Here is a 21,019-nt window from a genome sequence, read left to right as displayed (position 1 = left end):
TTATCGGGATAGAGATACTGTATCCTATAATCCCTGATTTCATGACCCCAGTTGAATCCGTTTGCGATGCAGGAGTGATCGAAGATGCCATTACAGACGATGAAAAGATATCTTATATAATGTGATTAGAAATTTAAACGCATTTAATTCTTACATTTGTTCATTATTTGCAAGCTAAATGATTGTCAAATCGGCCTGTCTTTTGACGCACGTCCTTACAGCTCAATTTAGTGTTATCGACGCTGTACTTTCAGTCATACTCTTCAAATGTTCAAATTGATATTAACTTTTAAAAACATGAGAAAGGACAAAAACAAATCAATTTTTACTGCAAAATGACGACTATCCTAAATTAAAAGGCCTTTAACATAAACGATGCCCATAAAAGGGGGGATGGTGTTAAAAAAAAAGTGGCATATTCGAAGAGCGATTTTTTAAAAAATTTTCAGTTGCAATCATCCTACACAGACAAAATCTGTCTTGAGTAGAGTGACTTTCAATACACTTGGAGTCCGGCTGTGCACGGCGCTTAACTATTCCTTCATTGGAACACCAGACTTCACCGCCGCGCTTCATGATTTGTAAAAAAAGTGATATTTTGTTACATATGCTTTGAGATTCGTAACGAATTTTTTTTCCAAAATCCTCTTCCTTCCATTTTACAAAGGATGGGATTCTTGTAGAACGAGAAATTTGTCAGTGAGGTGAACGAACAAAATAATTATGTTAATGATCTCGTTATTTTATTGAAAATGGATCACTCTTTAAATCGGGAGACGAAGATAGCCTATACGCTGAAGCCTAAGCCTGTAAGCAGTTTCATGCGCAATGGTGTTAGGAAATACTTGTGAAAATATATTTTTCCTTTGAAAACAAGGGCCCTTTTCCCAAATTCTCGTCGTACAAGAGATCTTGAAATATTTGTGCGCATCTTTTTTCTATATGTTTCTTTCTAAGAGATGGTTTTATTAATCGTCAACGTTTTATCTCAGTGATGTAATAACGGATGTTTTATCATTTCCAGTTATTCAAGTTTGTGTACAGAAATCTTACTTGTGAGGAGTTAAAAATTAATTCTTGTGACGTTAAGTAATATTTTCAAAACTCCTTACGGGAATGTATGAATTGAAGAAAATCGGCCTCAAAACGTATATATATATATATATATATATATATATATATATATATATATATATATATATATATATATATATATATATATATATATATATATATATATACCCAATAAAAGAAATGAGGATACTTGAATGAAAATGTAAAGAAAATGAAAACTGTAAAGATCAAAAACTGTTATCTAGTAAATAAAAATTAAAACCACATAAATTCTACAAAATTCCTTATTCCAGCTGAGGAACAGGGTGGAAAAAGCTACGTCAGAAAAACAAATAACCTTGTTTACAGATTCTGCCGTCCATGGCAACAGAGGTCGATGTTTTTGCAAGATTCCTGCAGCACACCAAAATGGCAAAAGGGAGAGGCAGTAAAACAGAGGCTGCTTGTAATCTTATGGATCACTTCGCGGATGGAAAGTTGCTTCGTGCATGTTAAGTCAGATACTGAAATAATTTCTATCAAATATTTTTTTGTCCTTTCTCATCTGTCACTAATTTAAAGGACAAATAGATAACGGGAAAATATTCCAACAACAAATGGCCAAGTAAGAAGAGAAATGTTCACGCAAAATTATTCCTATTTTTACGGTTTCGGATTTAGACCTTTTTGTTAATACACTTCAATTACGCGTTGCAAACGAAGCAAGAATAACCGCGTTCTTCACCGCAACTGAAGAGAGCATATACTCTGCAGTAGCAAGTCTTGATTGCTCAGTCAAAAACAAGCAAAGACCGAATTGCCCGACAGCGATATTGCTACGAAAAAATGATCGCTCTCTGAGCTGTAAATGGGTCCATTTATACACGTCGACAGGGACATAACAGTTAAATTCTTACTAAGTTTGCAGCTTTCGTTTTTATTTAGCTTTGACTTTTCACTCTTTCACTAATGCATTGCACGAGATTGTTTTAATATACTAAATTAATCAAAGAACCGTAACATTTTTCCCCCTATCTCGCCAATAAAGATACACACTCGACCCATGTTTGGTAGCTCTAAGAATTACACACTATCGCGCAGTCCGTCTAGCTACACACACACACACACACACATATATATATATATATATATATATATATATATATATATATATATATATATATATATATATATATATATATATATATATATATATATATATATATATATATATATATATATATATATATATATATATATGTATAATTGGGACTGATGGGTATATGTATATATATAAACAGGACAGTAAAAAGACCGGAAATCAGTTCTTCTTTTTATTTACACCAACGTTTCAGGAATCCTTTTCCATCATCACGGCTAGTATATAAAATTTATTTTTACAATATTAAAAGGTATGCTAAATAAGCTAATGATTATAAGAAATTTTGGTAATTACGTCGGATCTACCTGACACTTACTGAGAGTCCGCACTGATTCCCACAGAGGTGTCAGTTATCGCAATGTCTGCATTTTAAAATCAAAAGAATTTCCAGCCATAAGGAACCATTCAAACTCATGTAAAACTGACATTATGTACAACAATTTCAATAAGCTCTGTCAAACTACCAACTGTCTTTCGCTCCTTCTTTTAGAGTCTCTTTACATCAAGAAACTGTGGCCTTCCTTAAACAACCAAACTAGTTCCATACTGTTACATATTGGCTAACTGCCTATTACTCACACATCACTCTCTCCCTTTTCTCTCTCTCTCTCTCTCTCTCTCTCTCTCTCTCTCTCTGACATTGTCTTTGACTACTCTGTTCTCAGTCAGTTAGCAGCCAAAGGTTTTAACAGTAAGTCTGAAAACGTCCTTTCATTTTTTCATTTTTTACTTTTTTTTGCATTTTTATCTGTTAGTGAATTATGTATAGTTTTAATTTACTTTTAACTTAAAACTGCTTTGTAGTCTTTTAATTTATATTCAGCTTAATGACTGCTATATTATGAAACTAAATTTTTAATTATTACCTTATTCTAGCATACTTTTTAATATTGTGGAAAATAATTTTATTTATAGCCCTGACGATGGGAAAGGATTCCCAAAACGTTGGTGTAAATAAAAAGAAATGGTTTCCAGTCGCTGTCCTGTCTATTATTAAACTTAAGGTCACCAGGAGTGAATCTTACAAGTTTCTATATAATCTTACAAGTTTCTATATATATATATATATATATATATATATATATATATATATATAGAGCCTCGGTGGCTCAGTCGGTGAGCAGCGGCCTAGGGACTTCGTAGAGTTCCGTGGGGCGGGTTCAAATCCACAGCCGACTGGTCAGTGAAGGTGGACACTTTGCTATCCGTGTAGACACCCCGGGATTACGTATGTAATCAACGGATAGGTTTGCTGAAAAGCAGATGGGTGTTACAGACTAATACAAACATAAACAAAGCCACTCCAACATCTAAAAACATAACAGACACCTCACACGTCTCGAACTGTCGACCTACCCGCCCAGTTCTCCTCGCTGCTTGGGAGAAAGGGAGCTGGGGATTGGCACACGATACACGTGCACATCGTTATCGGGGTCTAAGCGATGTCAGGCAGGGCAGCCGATCGAGGCTACGGCCTACCCCAACGCCAAATCAAAGTCCTTCGTAAAGAAGGCATCGTGCTTACCCACATAGAAAATGGGAAAAAAGCACGTTAAAACGAAGAAGATAGATATATATATATATATATATATATATATATATATATATATATATATATATATATATATATATATATATATATATATATATATAGCTGGACAGACTGGGTGATAGTGTGTGAGTAATTCTGAGGCCCACAGCAAACGTGGGTCGAGTGCAACACCACTCCCAACAGCACTTACCACGCGGGTTGTACGTCTCCAAGCTTATCTTTTTTGGCGAGACAGGAAGAAAGTTTGTAAGGTTCTTTGATTAATTTAGTATATTAAAACAATCTCGTGCAATCCATTAGGGAAAAGTGGAAAGTCAAAGCTAAATAGAAACGAAAGCGGTAAACTCAATAAGAATTTTACTTTTATGTCTATAAATGGACATACAAACACACACACACACATATATGTGTGTGTGTGCAATGTGTGTGTGTATGTGTACACACATAATTATATATATATATATATATATATATATATATATATATATTTATATATATATATATATATATATATATATATATATATATATATATATATATATATATATATATATATATATATATATATATATATATATATATATATATATATATATATATATATATATATATATACATACATATACATACATATATATATATATATATATATATATATATTCATCCCATATCTTCATCCCAAAAAAAGGTTTGTGATACGAAGACGTCATTGATTTCATGTGGAAGGTGTCTCCGGAAAACGTTCGAGGGATCACATAAACGCTTCCTCTCAGGATGAAGAAATGGGAAGGGAGGCAGTCACTTCTTCAACATCCAGGGACCAATAGAGTACACAGGGAACGCTATGGAAATGTCCGATAAATGTCCGATTTTCTTCAGCACTGGCTGTATGTAGCGTCCACGGTACGGTTTCCTCTGGATGACGTTAAGATAATCCCAGAGCTTTGTATTATATATTATATATATATATATATATATATATATATATATATATATATATATATATATATATATATATATATATATATATATATATATATATATTCCCATTCCAGATACGATCATATATTTTCCAGTGTTTTATTTCGCATTTTTATTCCTCATTTTCACTAAATTGTTTGCATTTCCTTTTATACTGTTTATGATTTTAAAACTCTTTATTGCTGTTTTGGGTTACAACTGTTTGCCATTTTCCATATTTTCTCTAATTCTATAACTCATTTATAAGCAGAGATTGTTATTTCACAGGAATCAGGCACCATTGCAGTATAAAGGAAAAAAGGAGGTGAATAAAATAGGGAAAAAAGGAGGTGAATAAAATAGATTTAAGTAAAATTTTAAAAAGTTTTGAAAATGAAAACAGATACATCTTCCAAAAGAAATATTGAGAAGTAATCCATAATTCTAAGAATAAAAACCCACTCACTCGTTTTTATAGAAAGATATAACTTTGTAACATAAGTCGACCCTGTTGGTTTGACGAAGTCCAAAGGTCTATACCAGCCCTCCTACTCTCTTCCACCAATTACATTACGTATTGACTTAGGGCGAGGGCCAGCGCTGGTATAAGGCCGGCTTAATATAAATAAACCAATCCTCACACATTATGTTAAATATAACATGAATTGTATTTTAAATTAATCTGAATTTTGAGATACTTAGTTTTGCATCAGGGAAACGAAAGAAAATTTCCTTTACATTTAAGTGGGGCAAAAATTATTTACAAAGCGACCAACAATAACTGATGAGATCTGCTTCATTTATCTTTAATTATCGTCCTCTTACGGTAAAGAAAAAAATGCACCTCTGCTTAGATCGGTCCAAATTTTATTTCATAACATTTTTCTATATTAGTAGTTTCAATGAAATGGAATGCGTTTAAAGATTTTTTATTTAATACCACTGTTCAGTTTGGGAAAGTAATTTTATGAAATTATATATCTTATGGAATTCTGTTACGAGAGAAAAATTAACTGATAAAAATTAAAATGATTAGACAATATGTCCTTAATATCATTATCAACGTAACACTGCTAGTCTTTTTTGGCAAACACAGCAAGTAAAAAAAGAATAAAATTTTCACTGAAAAATTCTAGAAACTATACAGATATTTCAATACCGTCTATGTAAAGCCAGTCAAGACACTACTTCATTTCATATGCAGAGGAGAAAACTGAAACTCCGATATTATAAACATGAAACCCAATACGGTATTACCATAAACTTGAATTATTCGTTATCTTTATAGAGTACATGCTGAATTAACAATTGAGGGGGAGTAACTTGGTCGATACTCGGGTCGAGAGATATAAAAACTTAGCAATTCATAATCCCTGTACGTAACATGTAAACACAGTTTTAATTTTGATAGTTTAAGCATGGTTATATTATAAAAATGTCATCAAACGTTATTCATGATTAAATAATGACAAAACGCAACACGTACATATATATATATATATATATATATATATATATATATATATATATATATATATATATATATATATATATATATATATATATATATATATATATATATATATATATATATATATATATATATATATATATATATATATATATATATATATATATATATATATATATATATATATATAATATATATATATATATATATATATATATATATATATATATATATATATATATATATATACTCACTCAGCTGTATGTATACATATATATACATACATACATAAATACATTAAGGAAAGGTATATCTTAGATACCAACAAACTAAAACGCTTTGAGGTCTTATACTGTATACTGGGCTCAAGAATCTAATTTTCAGAAATTTCGGGGGAAACCAACTACCTTAGTTTTTTATTCAACTATGTGTGATTTTGGGTGCATTTATAGATGTTTATAAAAAAAATTATCAGTCTAGTTAACAGTCACAAGTACATATCTTGCAGTGAACGCCATCTGTAGCTCTATATTTGCACTGTGAATCCTAATGTCATCGTGGGTATAATATTTCCTGCATTTGCCGTACAATAATACTACTGTAGTAATTGGAGAGAGAGAGAGAGAGAGAGAGAGAGAGAGAGAGAGAGAGAGAGAGAGAGAGAGAGAGAGAGAGAGAGAAAGAATTTGCATCTCATGGGTTATTGGCCCACCCTAAAACTTTCACAGGCCCGAAATTATAAGAAAAACTTGCACTCTCTCTCTCTCTCTCTAAAGAGCCATTCATATTCTACGAAAGGAGCCGTAGTTTTTAATATGACCTAACATTCACGAAAGAAGCGTGGCTGGAAACCAACCAATGGAAACGACATCGTTCAGTGACGCCTTTACGCCACTTACTGTGAAATTAAAATTTCACTCAGTCGTATAAAAAATGAAAAACGCTCATTCTTCAAGGAAGCAAATGCCAATACGGGGGGAACATTATACCCGCAAGATATTACAATCAATACGGAAATAATGACGAGAAATGCCTGGGTGACTTTATGAAGAACAAGGGCAAAATGACAATAAAAATATCCAACAGTGAAGATTAAATATGCCAGTGATATTAATTGTTATAAAAATCATAAATAATAATAATAATAATAATAATAATATAATAATAATAATAATAATAATAATAATAATAATATCAGGATTAATAAACAACGTGTTACAGAAATCAGTAAAACAACAGCATTTATAATAACAGTAGTAAAAGTGAAACACAAGAAAAAGATAAAAAAAAAGAAAAAAGAGCCCAGCTAAGGAAGATATCAGGGAGGTTGGAGCCCAAAGACTATTATATCTTTATGGCAGCGTCGCTCCCCACAAATTCAATCAAAATATGGCGATCGGAAGCGTACGGGGAAGGAGACCGGGAAGAGAATATAGATTGCTGTGAAAAAAATACAGGGCTGATACACGGTTAGAAAATCTTTAACGGCAGCAACAAAGATAAACAGGACGCGCACGAGAGAGAGAGAGAGAGAGAGAGAGAGAGAGAGAGAGAGAGAGAGAGAAAATATTTCAATTTGTACATACATATATACACTATAATATATATAAATATATATATTACTGTATATATATACACACATATATATATATATATATATATATATATATATATATATATATATATATATATATATATATATATATATATATATATATATATACACAAATATATGTGTATGTGTATAGAGAGAGAGAGAGAGAGAGAGAGAGAGAGAGAGAGAGAGAGAGAGAGAGAGAGAGAGAGAGTTTTATGAATAAAATATGAGGGAAATTCAGTGGCATGTTTTTATACAATAATTTTCCTTCTCTCATCTTTCTTCCCCTTCATTAGTGTATAATGTCGTGAGCTTAAGTGTTAGGAAATCCCTCTCTCCCTCGCATTAAATTCCAGATATTATCATTATCAGAGATTACTATCTCTTGTATCTGATCTCAACTAGAGTCCAAGTCAAAACAGAACGAGGAGGGAGAAGATATTTATAAACATATTAAATTCAAAATGTCATTTCCTTTTGCTTTATGAGGTAATCTTACAGCATCATGAAGTTCCTGTGACATTGTGCTTTTCCATAGCAAGTTTTGTTAACCTTTAAAAACCGGGTTTGATAACATATAGGTTAACAAAAAGTAACATGAGACCGTAAGTACGACCATGACATGCAAGTCAGAAGCTGTGCTTCATAATTCTACTATTATCACCATATAATTCTACATGAATCATCACCTCTTGAGTGTAGCGAGTAAACAATCGGCGAGACACTCGTCAGAGTGATGAAGAAGTGAAACATGCCTTAACCTCACTGCACATGAATGCATTCGCAAAGTCATATTCTAATCTTATGCAGCTCAGCGCGGGTAACAATCATCAAGATTAGGAGGGCAAAGGCAGACGAGCAATTAGATGTTAGTATTTGTTGAGAATTGCTGAGGAGCTGCTCGTTAATAGCCCTGATCCATTGGGTGGGAAGAAGAGACCCATCTTCGTGTTGTGACGATTCCTCTCTTCATTTGCATTCTAATTTGGCGGCGTCTTTGCCAAACTGCTTCGCTCGCTCGTCGATCTGGCAAGACTGAAGGCTGGCGCAGCTCAGGGCGATTCCTCGCTCGTTCATGCAACAGTAAACAGATGTCGTCTCTATTTAGCGATCTGTTATTGTAGAATTTGTTTCATGTTTGCTTGGCAATCTGACATAGTTAAACTGATCTTTTGTTTGTGTAACAGTCTGGTATTTTGAAAATGATTCATATTTACTGAGCAGTTGTAAAACTGATCCAATGTTTATTCAGCAATTAGTGCAAAGCACAACGCATGCTTACGTAGCAACCCATTAGTAAAAAAAAAATGTCATATTGACTTAGCGAACTGTTTTTGTAAAAGTGGTAATTAGTAACGCGTTTAATGAAAAATATTCATTTGTTCCATTGTTGTTATTTAGCAATCCATTGATAAAAACAGGTCCCGTTTTGATTTCGCAATATTTAATTTCAACAAACATTTCATGCTTATCAATCTATAAATTTCATCCGTCTATATATATATATATATATATATATATATATATATATATATATATATATATATATATATATATATATATATATATATATATATATATATATATATATATATATATATATATATACATATATATATATATTATCTATGATATATGTACATACATGCACACATACATTATATTATTTATACAGACATGTGTGTATATACATTATATTATTTATATACATATGTATGTATATATATATATATATATATATATATATATATATATATATGTGTGTGTGTGTGTGTGTGTGTGTGTGTGGAAGGAGGCTAATGGAAAACACATTAAATCATTCATTAACAATTGGCCCATGGGCTACACTGCTTGCCTGATCCAGCTTGCTTCACCTGCAATTATATAATCAAGAGTTTTTTTAATATATCTATGAACAGATTTAGACTCCTACTGCAGCCCCATCCTGGGGCTTTGGTTTGAGATAACTTGAATCTACCCGACATGGGAATGAAAGCTTATTAATTCGACAAATTATAAAACTTGTTCTTGAGACGATAATTTTTGAAAAGCCTTTTGTTGTTTCTGTCACAGTAGTTTAAGAGCAGATTTTTAAGAGACCCCTTCCTATTTTCCATATTTCTTACTCACCTATCCGTGGACTCCTTTTAAACAAACTTGAACTCCTTTTACCCAAGGATATTTTGTGCCATTTTTGTTGAAAATGGCCCAGTGGTTATGAAAAATTGAAAATGCGAAGAGTGTATGCTGGACAAACACACACACATATATATACATACACACACAGACACACACACACACACACACATATATATATATATATATATATATATATATATATATATATATATATATATATATATATATATATATATATATATATATATATATATATATATATATATATATATATACAACGTTTGATTTTAAATCACGATAAATTAAAAACATGATGATTATACGAACAAAGTTACAGCCGCGAAGGAAAATTGAGACACTGGAGATGCTGAGTACTTTCGTCTTATTAAAAAGACATGGTCACAGCAACTAAAGATTTACAGAGACATGGGCATACCCACCATATATATAGGCCCTTGTCTCTGTATATCTTTAGCTGCTGCAACCATGTCTTGGTAATAAGACGAAAGTACTTAGCATCTCCAGTGTTTGAATTTTCCTTCGTGGTTGTAACTTTGTTCATATATATATTATATATATATATATATATATATATATATATATATATATATATATATATATATATATATATATATATATATATATATATATAAATATATACACATATAAATGTATATACATACATCCATATACACACACATATATATACATATATAAACATATACACATATAAAGGTATATATATATATATATATATATATATATATATATATATATATATTCGAACAATACAAATTAACTGTTTATAATGATTATACAAATCAATAATAAAGGTTCAAAAGAAGAGATTCTTTATTTCCAAGCTTTCAGGGGCTCGACTGCCTCCACCTTCAAGGAACCAAATAATTTCTTTATTTGTTTCCTTGAAGATGGAGGCAGACGAGCCTCTGAAAGCTTGGAAATAAAGAATTTCCTCTTTTGAACCTTCCGTATCATTGAGGTCCTCTGTGAAATATATATACATATATATGAGTGTGTGTATATATATAATACACACCCACATATATATATATATATATATATATAATATATATATATATATATATATATATATATATATATATATATATATATATACACACACATATATATATGACTAAGAAAATCCGTTTGAAAATTTCAATTCATATGAAGCTCGAAACGCATGCATACTAATATCAAGACGGTTCATAAGACACATCAAGATATAAGATGATAATGAAGAATATCACTGAACGAAGGGCGGGGTAGCCCCTGAGGCGAGAAAACACCTTCGATTACATTTCTAAATATAATCACAAGGGTTCCATTTATATTCATGAGGTGATTTCCATGAAAATGGAAAGTTGTCAAGAATTCCCTTAAATGAGATCACTAGTTATATTTCCACCGTGCCCACAAAGGTCACTGCTGTTTTCCGCTCAAGAATCAACCATTAATATCAACGTCCTGGTTTAGAGAAAGAAGAGGGTTAGGAAAAGGCAGCAAACACTCACTTTCTCTCTCTCTCTCTCTCTCTCTTTCTTTGTCTCTCTCTCTCTCTCTCTTTCGATCTTCCTTTCTAGTCTTGTTTAAAGGGAGGAGTCCCAGCGTAAGAATCGCATTCTACGGGTAAACGAAGAAATGTTACCTATCCAAGTGTTCAAGAATTCTTTTGACAAAACTGAATGCGTTATTAAAACGGAAGGTTAGGAAATCAAAATAGCACGAATAATAAAAATCAGAAGTGCATACGTGTATATATATATATACACACACACACACACACATATATATATATATATATATATATATATATATATATATATATATATATATATACATATATATATATACATAATATATATATATATAGTTATCAGGGAAGGAAGGACCTTAACCATTAGAAAGGGTGAGTGCTTCTAAGCAGTGAATAGCACAATGTGTGAATCTTCTCAGTAGGTGTATGAAGCGGCAAATGTGGTAGTTTTTCGCATAAGGCTTTCTTAACAATTCGGCAACTTAAGTATGAATGTGGAAGCAAACATTTTCCTTTTTTATCTGATCCATTTCCTGTTAGAAGGATACACCTAGTGTTTTATATACAAATATATTATACATATATTATATATATACACATATATATATATATATATATATATATATATATATATATATATATATATATATATATATATATATATATATACTGTATATATAATGTGTGTGTGAAAATAAAAAGGTTAGTGAATGCCCTTATAAATCAGCTAATAACTGATGAAAGGATTGGCACCTTTGACTTACCTGTTGAGTAGACCTGAGTACAATCACCGGTGTACCTTTTCACCAAATCTAGTTGGGGCAATTCTATACTACGTTCTACCTCGACAGGTACCTCTGGGTCCCACATGAACACCAGGTCATCGGTCGTGTGGGATACTGCGAAGATAATAAAGAAACCATTATTAAACTCATTCAAGGAACGAAAAACTAATGGCTTTCATGAATATTTGCTTAATAAAAATCTTTGCTTACTTACATATGTACATAATGTAAGCATACAAGGAAGGGCTTTGATATTTTTCACTAGATACATACATACATACACACATGCATATATACATACAAGTCTATATGCATAAACGCAATCACATGGTACAAACCAATGGGAGTTAGGCCGCTTTTCTCCACCTAAAAAGAAGACTATTAGATGTTATAGAGATGACACCCAAATCTCTCTTCCGATTAATATCTTACGCGTTACCTTTACGACAAAGTATTTTTTTCGATTGAACTGGACCGTGTAAAGATACCGGCTGGCCTCATTGTCCGTGCCGATCTTTGGGATCCCCCCCTTCCCCCTTTCCTCCATCCTTTCTCTCTCTCTCTCTCTCTCTCTCTCTCTCTCTCTCGTTGAAAGTTCAGTCGGTCTGACAGCAAACTAATTTTCAGCTTTGTTTGACTAAATAAGCCACGCAACTTTTGGAGAGAGAGAGAGAGAGAGAGAGAGAGAGAGAGAGAGAGAGAGAGAGAGGTGAGGAGAAGGTTGGGGATTATACGTCTTATCCTTTGTAGCTGAACTGAACCACTATAATTATTAATCTCTTTCACTAAATGCATTCTCCTGACTATTTATCACTTGGTTGCAACTTCATTCTCCTCATGTATCTAAAAGAGTATATATTGTTGTGTCCATCTTTCATTTGTCAGGCTCTGTGCATCAACGAAATCTCTTCATAACCTTGTTCTTGTGTCTTCCTCCACCCGTATCCAACCAGCCTAATACATATCTGTTTCAGAGAATTTCTAAAACTCTCGTTTACCACAACAGTACTGACTCCTATCTTCATTATCCGAGAAAATCATCAAAACTACTATTATTTCTAAAATAGAGAAAATTAAAATGTGCTATCCATAACTTATGTACAACAAATAACCATGGACTTATGTTGTCTGTATACCTTGCTAATGACGAAATCAATATTTCGACTATTTAGAGGTTATATTCTGAATAAATGTATTATACGCTCGAACAGGAAAGAATGGAAATATTATTCGGCCAGTGAGCAGTGGACACGAGTAGAAAAGGAAATAGAAAATGAAGTCAGATCTGAAGACAAGAAGGGACACTATTTTCGAGGCCACCCATATGGATAAAGGTCGTTCCTTTGTACTTTATTGTTGTTTATGCTACTTTCTTTGTTGAAAAACACTAAAAAGAAAACCTTCATTTTTCACAATAAAACCCATCGACCAACAAAATAACTTACACTTCACAGAGATGAATCGCGGTTTTTGAGATTTTTCTTTATTATAAAACACATCGTGATATCTTTAGTCTCTAGACTCTCGGAATGGCTTCCCCTGAACTTGCGGGAGATTTCCTCAGAAAGTCATAAAAGCCCCCTTTTTTTTACAGAACGCTAACGACCACATCATTAACAGAACGAAGCTGAAAAAACCTCATTACGATGACTATTCACGTGTGTAAGGGAGGTTCTACAGCACTGCTGATGATTCGTATTCCCCTGCTCTGTTATGCTAATGAGATGAACGCAACATTGTCTTGTTTTCTAAAAGTTTACGCCTCGTGTGAGTCTGGAAACAAATAAATCTATCATCCGGGAGTAATTATACAAATGCAGATATTTTCTCTTTCATTGTTATCAAGAGTAAAATTTATGAAAATTGAAATCTTACGTCTAAAACTGCTTCTAATGTACAATATTTTCAGAATTTTGCAGGTCTCCCGACAAAAAATTAGTATATTAAGGATAAAATCGGAACATTGTCAGACACGTTTACTCAAGTTCAACCGGCATTGATCTAAGACATAAGATGTTCCTGAATTTAGCAATGGGTCTGATCCCCTGAATTACAGCAAAACCAGTGGAGACATAATATTTTAAAATAAGCTAATATAAATTACTCACTATATGAAAATAAAGGAATTATCATAGGTTTCGGGAACGTGATTTTAATGTTGTAAGCTTAAACACTGAATACGTTAAATGAATCCTCACCACACATGGACTGGAGTTCTCCTAATGAGAAAGCCACACATAAAAAAGTCATATATAAAATGATTTCACTTACACATATCTCAACAGATACTGAAGGCTATATTCACGAATCGACAGTCGAAATAAAAGAAATATCATTACAAAATGTCAGTTTTGGTCATCGTTCTCAAGAAATTATAATTCTCTGCACAAAAAGGGTAATCTATATAATACAAATATTACTATGAATAAACAAAATATCACAACGGAGGCAAATATACATACTCTACAGAAAAAAAATAACAGCGAATAGAAGACTGACAGGCAAGCCAATAATACGTTTTGCCGAATTTTCATGGTACAAGATTACATTATGTCAATCTTTGAAACAGAGAGAGAGAGAAATTTATATTCCCTTTGTTATTGTATAACGACACTAAGCTAATGTAAGGTAACCAAACATTTATAATATCCTCCATTACTACAGGCCATGAGTAGTAGCGCATACTACTACTACTACTACTAATGCCCATGAAGCAACAACAAAAACTAGATTAATGATGATTATGATGATGACAAAATGACACTGGCCGTGTGACGGCATCTTTAAGAGCCTTTTAGGCTTAAAACTTAATGAGCGGAAGTCGTTTCCATTGGCTAAGGAGCCAAGATACAAAGACTATCGTTTAGCAAGTTTCGATCACAAAACCTCACAAAGATTCCTCGATTTTTTACCACTGAAATAAAATTGATGAGATAATGATCCAGGTTTTTTTTATTATTATTAGACGACGATCATCATTCAAAAATCCTAAAAGCGAGGAGAGGGTTGAGCAATCTTTAAGTGAGAAAAGTCCTTAACTTCAGGAATTTCAATTAGGTTTCCTTCCCTATTTATAATGGAAGTCCAGGCTTTAAAATTTGTCATATGAAACAGTAAAACATCAGGATATATACTGGCACTTTTCATGTTATATCATACTTATTTAGACTATTCTAATTCTGAGGTTCAGAAAGGAAACTGACACTGACGAGAAACACAGGACTAAGAAAGATATTATTATTATTATTATTATTATTATTATTATTATTATTATTATTATTATTATTATTATTATTATCCGGTTCCTGCAGGAAAAACATTATATATGTATATGTAAATGCATGTGTATATATATACACGTAACATATGCAATGACCACAAAAAGCCTTGATTACTTGATTTCTTCATAGCTTTTGATACACTTGTCACCACACAGCCTTGAATCCGAAATGAATATAAACAAGTAAAAAATGTTGTAAGAGCCGCGGTCCATGTCCTATATCGTTGCCAGACTCACGATTATGGTTAACTGTAACCTCAAATAAAATAAAAACTACTGAGGTCAGAGGGCTGTAATTTGGTATGTTTCATGATTAGAGGGTGGATGATCAACATACCAATTTGCAACCCTCTAGCCTCAGTAGTTCTTAAGATGTGAGGGCGGACGGACAGATAAAGCCGGTACAATAATTTCTTTTACAGAAAATTAAAAAACCTAACTCCTAGTGAGGAGCATTGAACTCTGCGCATGATAGACTGGGGTGAGTTTTCCCTAAACCACATGGCCCTAAAGAATGATATTTTACTGAGAAGAGCACTTCCAGAAGCGCAAGGAATAACCAATTTTCTTTAAAAATGTGTGAGAAATATAGGACTCCAGTTTTACAAATTCTTTTTTTTTATTTGGTGTAACAAACCGAAAACACAAGATATTTGGTGGATCTTAATAATACCTATTCATAACATGGTGCGAAGGTTATCCGAATAAAAAGGGAAAAGGATTTACGTGCCCATTCGCGCCGAACTGTGTCAACTGCCATAAGTCTTGCGAATGACTCCATTCATCTCGACAGAGCTTTGCGGATTGGAATTGATGTTGGAGGCGAATGGATATGACTCAATATTCGACGTGTGTATAAACACAAATAAATATATATATATATATATATATTACATATATATATATATATATATATATATATATATATATGTATATATATATATATATTCTGTAAATACTTATTATGCATATATTTTTTTTCATACATCTGTTTCTGTGTTGGAGGGGTGGCACTCCATTCTAAACCCCTCTCTTTTTTTATGCTAACCCTACCAGCTGTTGGTGACCCGTTCAAAGCTGGGTGGATAGCGGTGGTAGGCCAGGCAAATTCGAGGTCAGTGCTCTGTCAGTTAGTCACCATGTATATACTGTATGTATGTATAAATATATATATATATATATATATATATATATATATATATATATATATATATATATATATATATATATATATATATACACATATATGTGTGTGTGTGTGTGTGCTTGAAGAAAACATTATATAAAAATCTGCAATGTAATTTACAAATTTCCTTTTCCGTTTTAAGAATTTCTCGGTAAAAATACACGGCACTATTCCTATTCCAATTTCTGATGACTTTTTACGCCATTCCTTCTGGATCTAAGGCAAAAGTGCCGTTCCTTTAATCTCAAAAGAAAAGAAAGCAGAGAAAGGCAAGGAAATGAGCGAAATGAATATTCCCCAACAACGAATTTTACAACATAAAGTCAGATATTCAGAATAAAAAGATTGTAAAAAAAGTATTAGAAGTGACAGCGGATTTAGCAAAGAAGGAATATGGTTAGAAGGAAAATACATGCATTTAATATCTCGAGGTTAAGTAACCAGATTTTCACGATTTTATTGTTTACTTTGGAATGCTATAAACTTGCAATTTGAAAATTCAGATTATAAAAAGAAAAATTATCTTAAAACACTGTAAGTGAAAGATAATGTTTACTTTATTTACGGTAATTATGGTTAGAAAAACTAGTAACTTATCTAGGCTTATACACATTACAATGCCCAATGCCCATGAAGAAAAACGATTCCAACGGAATATATGCATGAGAAGATATATATTTTGAAAATAAAGAACAACCAAACTCTAACTTTACCTCTTAGGTTGGTTAACAGTTTTTAATTATTAGATGTTAATGATATGATGGTAGATATATTATATTTGAGAATTAAAGAATTCACTTAGGTCTAATAAAGATTAGACTTAGTTGCTTCTTTTAAATAGATTTAAAAATTCAGTAAATTCTCTTTTTACATAAGATTGAATACGTATGCAGGAATGCATATGTATTAAAAAATATTAACGGCGCACGTAAATCATCAAAAAAAGAAAGAGGAATCATCAAAAGCCAACATAAAGGCTGAAATTCCTTCCTCTAGTTTCATACAGATAAATTCTCGTAAATAAGGCAACTTAAAGTCTACAATTGCACGGCTAATAAGGCCTGAAGTTAATTAGCTTATTGTTTGAAATTCCACTGAATAATTCTGTTAACACATTTGCTTGGCTTATGAAGGTTTCTGGATTAATTAAGTGAAGATCACGCTGTTGTTATTCCTGTTACCTTAACCTTACGGGAGTCTATTTCTATGAATGATACGTTTATGGCAAAACTATAATTAACACTTTCAATATGATTTTCTTAAATTTTCAATGGACTTTCCTTAGTTAATAAAGTCTTTTATCCTTCAAAGAAAATAATAGAAATCAGCATCTTGTAAAGAAATTACATTATAAGAACGTAAACGCTTGCGTATCAAATATTCACATCTTTATGAGACATTGCTCTGTATACACACATAATAAAATCATACAGAACACTGCGTAAGTGATAACTCCTCTATCGATTATCATAATTCTTCTTCATTACATCTTTTTCCTTTCAGACATGACCTCGGCAGATGAATTTACTCCGTAATCATTTCAAAGACAAACTGAGAAATCCATTCTCATAACGACTTCGAGAAGTCATCTCCGAAATGAGTAAACACTCCGAATTCAATTACCATTTCTCTGATATTATTGGGTCTGAAGACTCTTTCACTAATTAAGAATTCCTGTCATGGTCTGGACCAAGTGAAAAATTTATGGAAAGCGCAGTCCGGTAATGATGGTGTTCAGCGGCGATGATTACAAGATGCATTATCGTCTTTTTTTGATGGGATGATATATCACAGTCAGATTTATAAATGGAGGTAGCTTGGGCAGAGACACTCGTTCTAAATGATGCAGGAAAGACAACCATTAATAGTTTTCTTGATGGTGATTGCAAAAAGCAAGACAAATGACAGAAGGATTGATAGAAGAAAGGCGTGGATTTAGGCATTAAATTGAACTTCAAAATGATTAACTTGGATATCACTAAACCTTAGGAGACCGCAGCCCACCAAAATTTAGGTGACGTCAAGTTTCGGACAAGGCTTTTACATCTCACAGGACGATCGGTAATTAGCAGGGGTGGCTCGAGCGTTGATGGGCGGTAGGTTACGATTTAAGGTTACTAGTAACATAAAAGGTGGCTCGTAACTTAACTAGTGCTATATCACTGTAATTTTATCCAAGTATTACGTGGGAAGTACAAACATAGCTACCGGGGGAGCAAGCCAGCCCAATTCAGTGCAGGTCCCAAGCCCAGATAAATAGGGAGGGGTGGAGGCAGAAAGGGTTGTCGTCCAGTTATGAAATGAACCGTTCAAGGTATAAACAGTTGGAAGAGGCTCATTAAAAAACAGCGACCCCGACTAGGGATTAAAACTTTCATCACTTACTATGCTAGTATTTTCAGTACTGCAGGATTAGTCAACACCATTATTTCATTATTTAACAATTATTTCTTCAGCAACATGAGAGAGAGAGAGAGAGAGAGAGAGAGAGCATCAATTTAGGGCAAAGTTACGAGCAACTTGTTGGAAGAGCCTTCAATTTCAGTAACCTGTAAATGCTTTAAGTTACCAGCGGCTACTTGGAGTGTACTTCAGAATGTAAATTACTAAACTGCCAGGCTTTTCAGACAGTTTCCAAGTCTAGCAATGAATATTCGGATAAAAATTGCACACGGAACCTTTCCCATTAAAATGTAGCTAAGGAGTGCAATAACAAATTGCAGAAAGCAACGGATTTTTTCCTCATGAAATGGCAAATAAAAATGAAAGTGCTGAACATAGGTTTTTAAGGACGCATTTCTCGTAAAAGCATTTAAATAAAACAATTGAAGTGCTCAATGAAAATTAAAATATTGAAGCAAAGACTATATATGACTAAAATAAAAATATTTAATGCTGAATGAAGCGCTAACATGATCTAATTTTCCATGAGAAAAGTAATTAAAGTTATGAAAATGAACTGAAAATGTTAAAAATAGTATCTAAAGTCAATGAATTAAATATGCAGTATTCGTGTTTCAGAGGGGACAACAACAGCAACTAAATCTGAATGTAGATAAGTGAAATGGAATAAATAAGGAAAATTCTCTGTTTCATTTCTTCCTTACCGCCCACTACGGTCCTTGGCAGACAGAATCTTCCGAGATGTCAGTATGGTCGGATATCTCAAGGCGTAGACACAATCCCTTTCTTAAAGGATTCGTAACAAAGGTAAAAAAAGAAAAAAAAACTGAAACGGTGAGAGATGAAGGAACATTATCGTGGTACGAAATCACTGGATCTTTTTTTTTTGTGTGTATCATTCATGGAAAGACGAAGGAAGAGACGATAATGTTGGTGAAGATGAAGAAAGAGCTCATCATTTTCACAAAGAATAGCCCATTGTCTTTAAAACAGACAAAGCCTTTCTAAGAAAGCGGGTTTTGCCTATGTTTCTTTATATATCTATCATCGTTTTTTCCCGTCACATTTCAGAGCGGGTATTATCCTGCAACTCATCTGACGCAAAACATAAAAAATTTTATCACAGGGAAAAAGGGGAACAGTAAAAGTAGAAAGAACGAAATATAGAGACAAGAGAGGAAGAAACAGAGAAACCAAGAGGGAAGGATAGAAAGGAAAAACGATGAGGAGGGACAGTAAAATGTTTTCGAAATAGCCAATCAGCTGATGGCGCCCGGGGAATACGGAGCTCCGCCTTTTCAGATCCCACTGGGTATATAAAGGCAGCCCGAAGCAATCTGTCGCACTTAAAGCTCAGCAATAGCACTGGGAACACGTCCGCTTGAAGAATTTCTGATGCTTCCGTGATCAATAGTGTAAAAGATGAGCCGCCTGGGAAAGTGAACGTAATCTCTTTAATTATTGTGGAGGAACAGAATGGGACCAGACTGCAATTAGGGCGAGATGCGTTTCATGATGTCTACATCACGGTTGGGTGTTTATATTGAAGTTGTGAGACGACATTTCGCGGGAATTTCCACCCTATGGCTCATGCTTTGGTTGATGAGACTGTTTGGTATTGGAGGTCTTTAATCGCGGACCTGTGGGTCCTGGCTATAACCGTCAGTACTAGTTCTGAATAATGATGTCAGGGGGAGTCATTCTGATAATCGCACAGTAATCAGGAAGATTTCAAGCGCTGATAGTGTCTCGTCTTGACATTTCTATATAAAGTTGATAAAACCGAGTATTTGGATGCAACATTTTTTTTAATCGCCTATAGTACAAATTTATTTTTAACAAAATTATGAAATATCAGTAGCAAAACTTTACA

The 21,019-nt window shown here is 32.9% G+C and overlaps 1 protein-coding gene across 1 annotated transcript in view; it reads right to left on the bottom strand.

Annotated features, from left to right (window-relative positions):
• Window positions 1–21,019, bottom strand: part of LOC136838665 (glycine receptor subunit alpha-4-like) — an 825,852-nt gene that overhangs the window by 118,235 nt on the left and 686,598 nt on the right. Inside the window, exon 13 of the mRNA XM_067104011.1 lies at window positions 12,257–12,391. Coding sequence (XP_066960112.1) covers window positions 12,257–12,391 — 135 coding nt within the window. The remainder of the gene's footprint in view (window positions 1–12,256; window positions 12,392–21,019) is intronic.

This window comes from Macrobrachium rosenbergii, chromosome 5 (genome assembly GCF_040412425.1).
Source record: "Macrobrachium rosenbergii isolate ZJJX-2024 chromosome 5, ASM4041242v1, whole genome shotgun sequence".
Taxonomy (NCBI): Eukaryota; Metazoa; Arthropoda; class Malacostraca; order Decapoda; family Palaemonidae; genus Macrobrachium; species Macrobrachium rosenbergii.
Note: the sequence above shows the minus strand (reverse complement) of the source record. Positions and strands in the feature narration are given on the sequence as shown.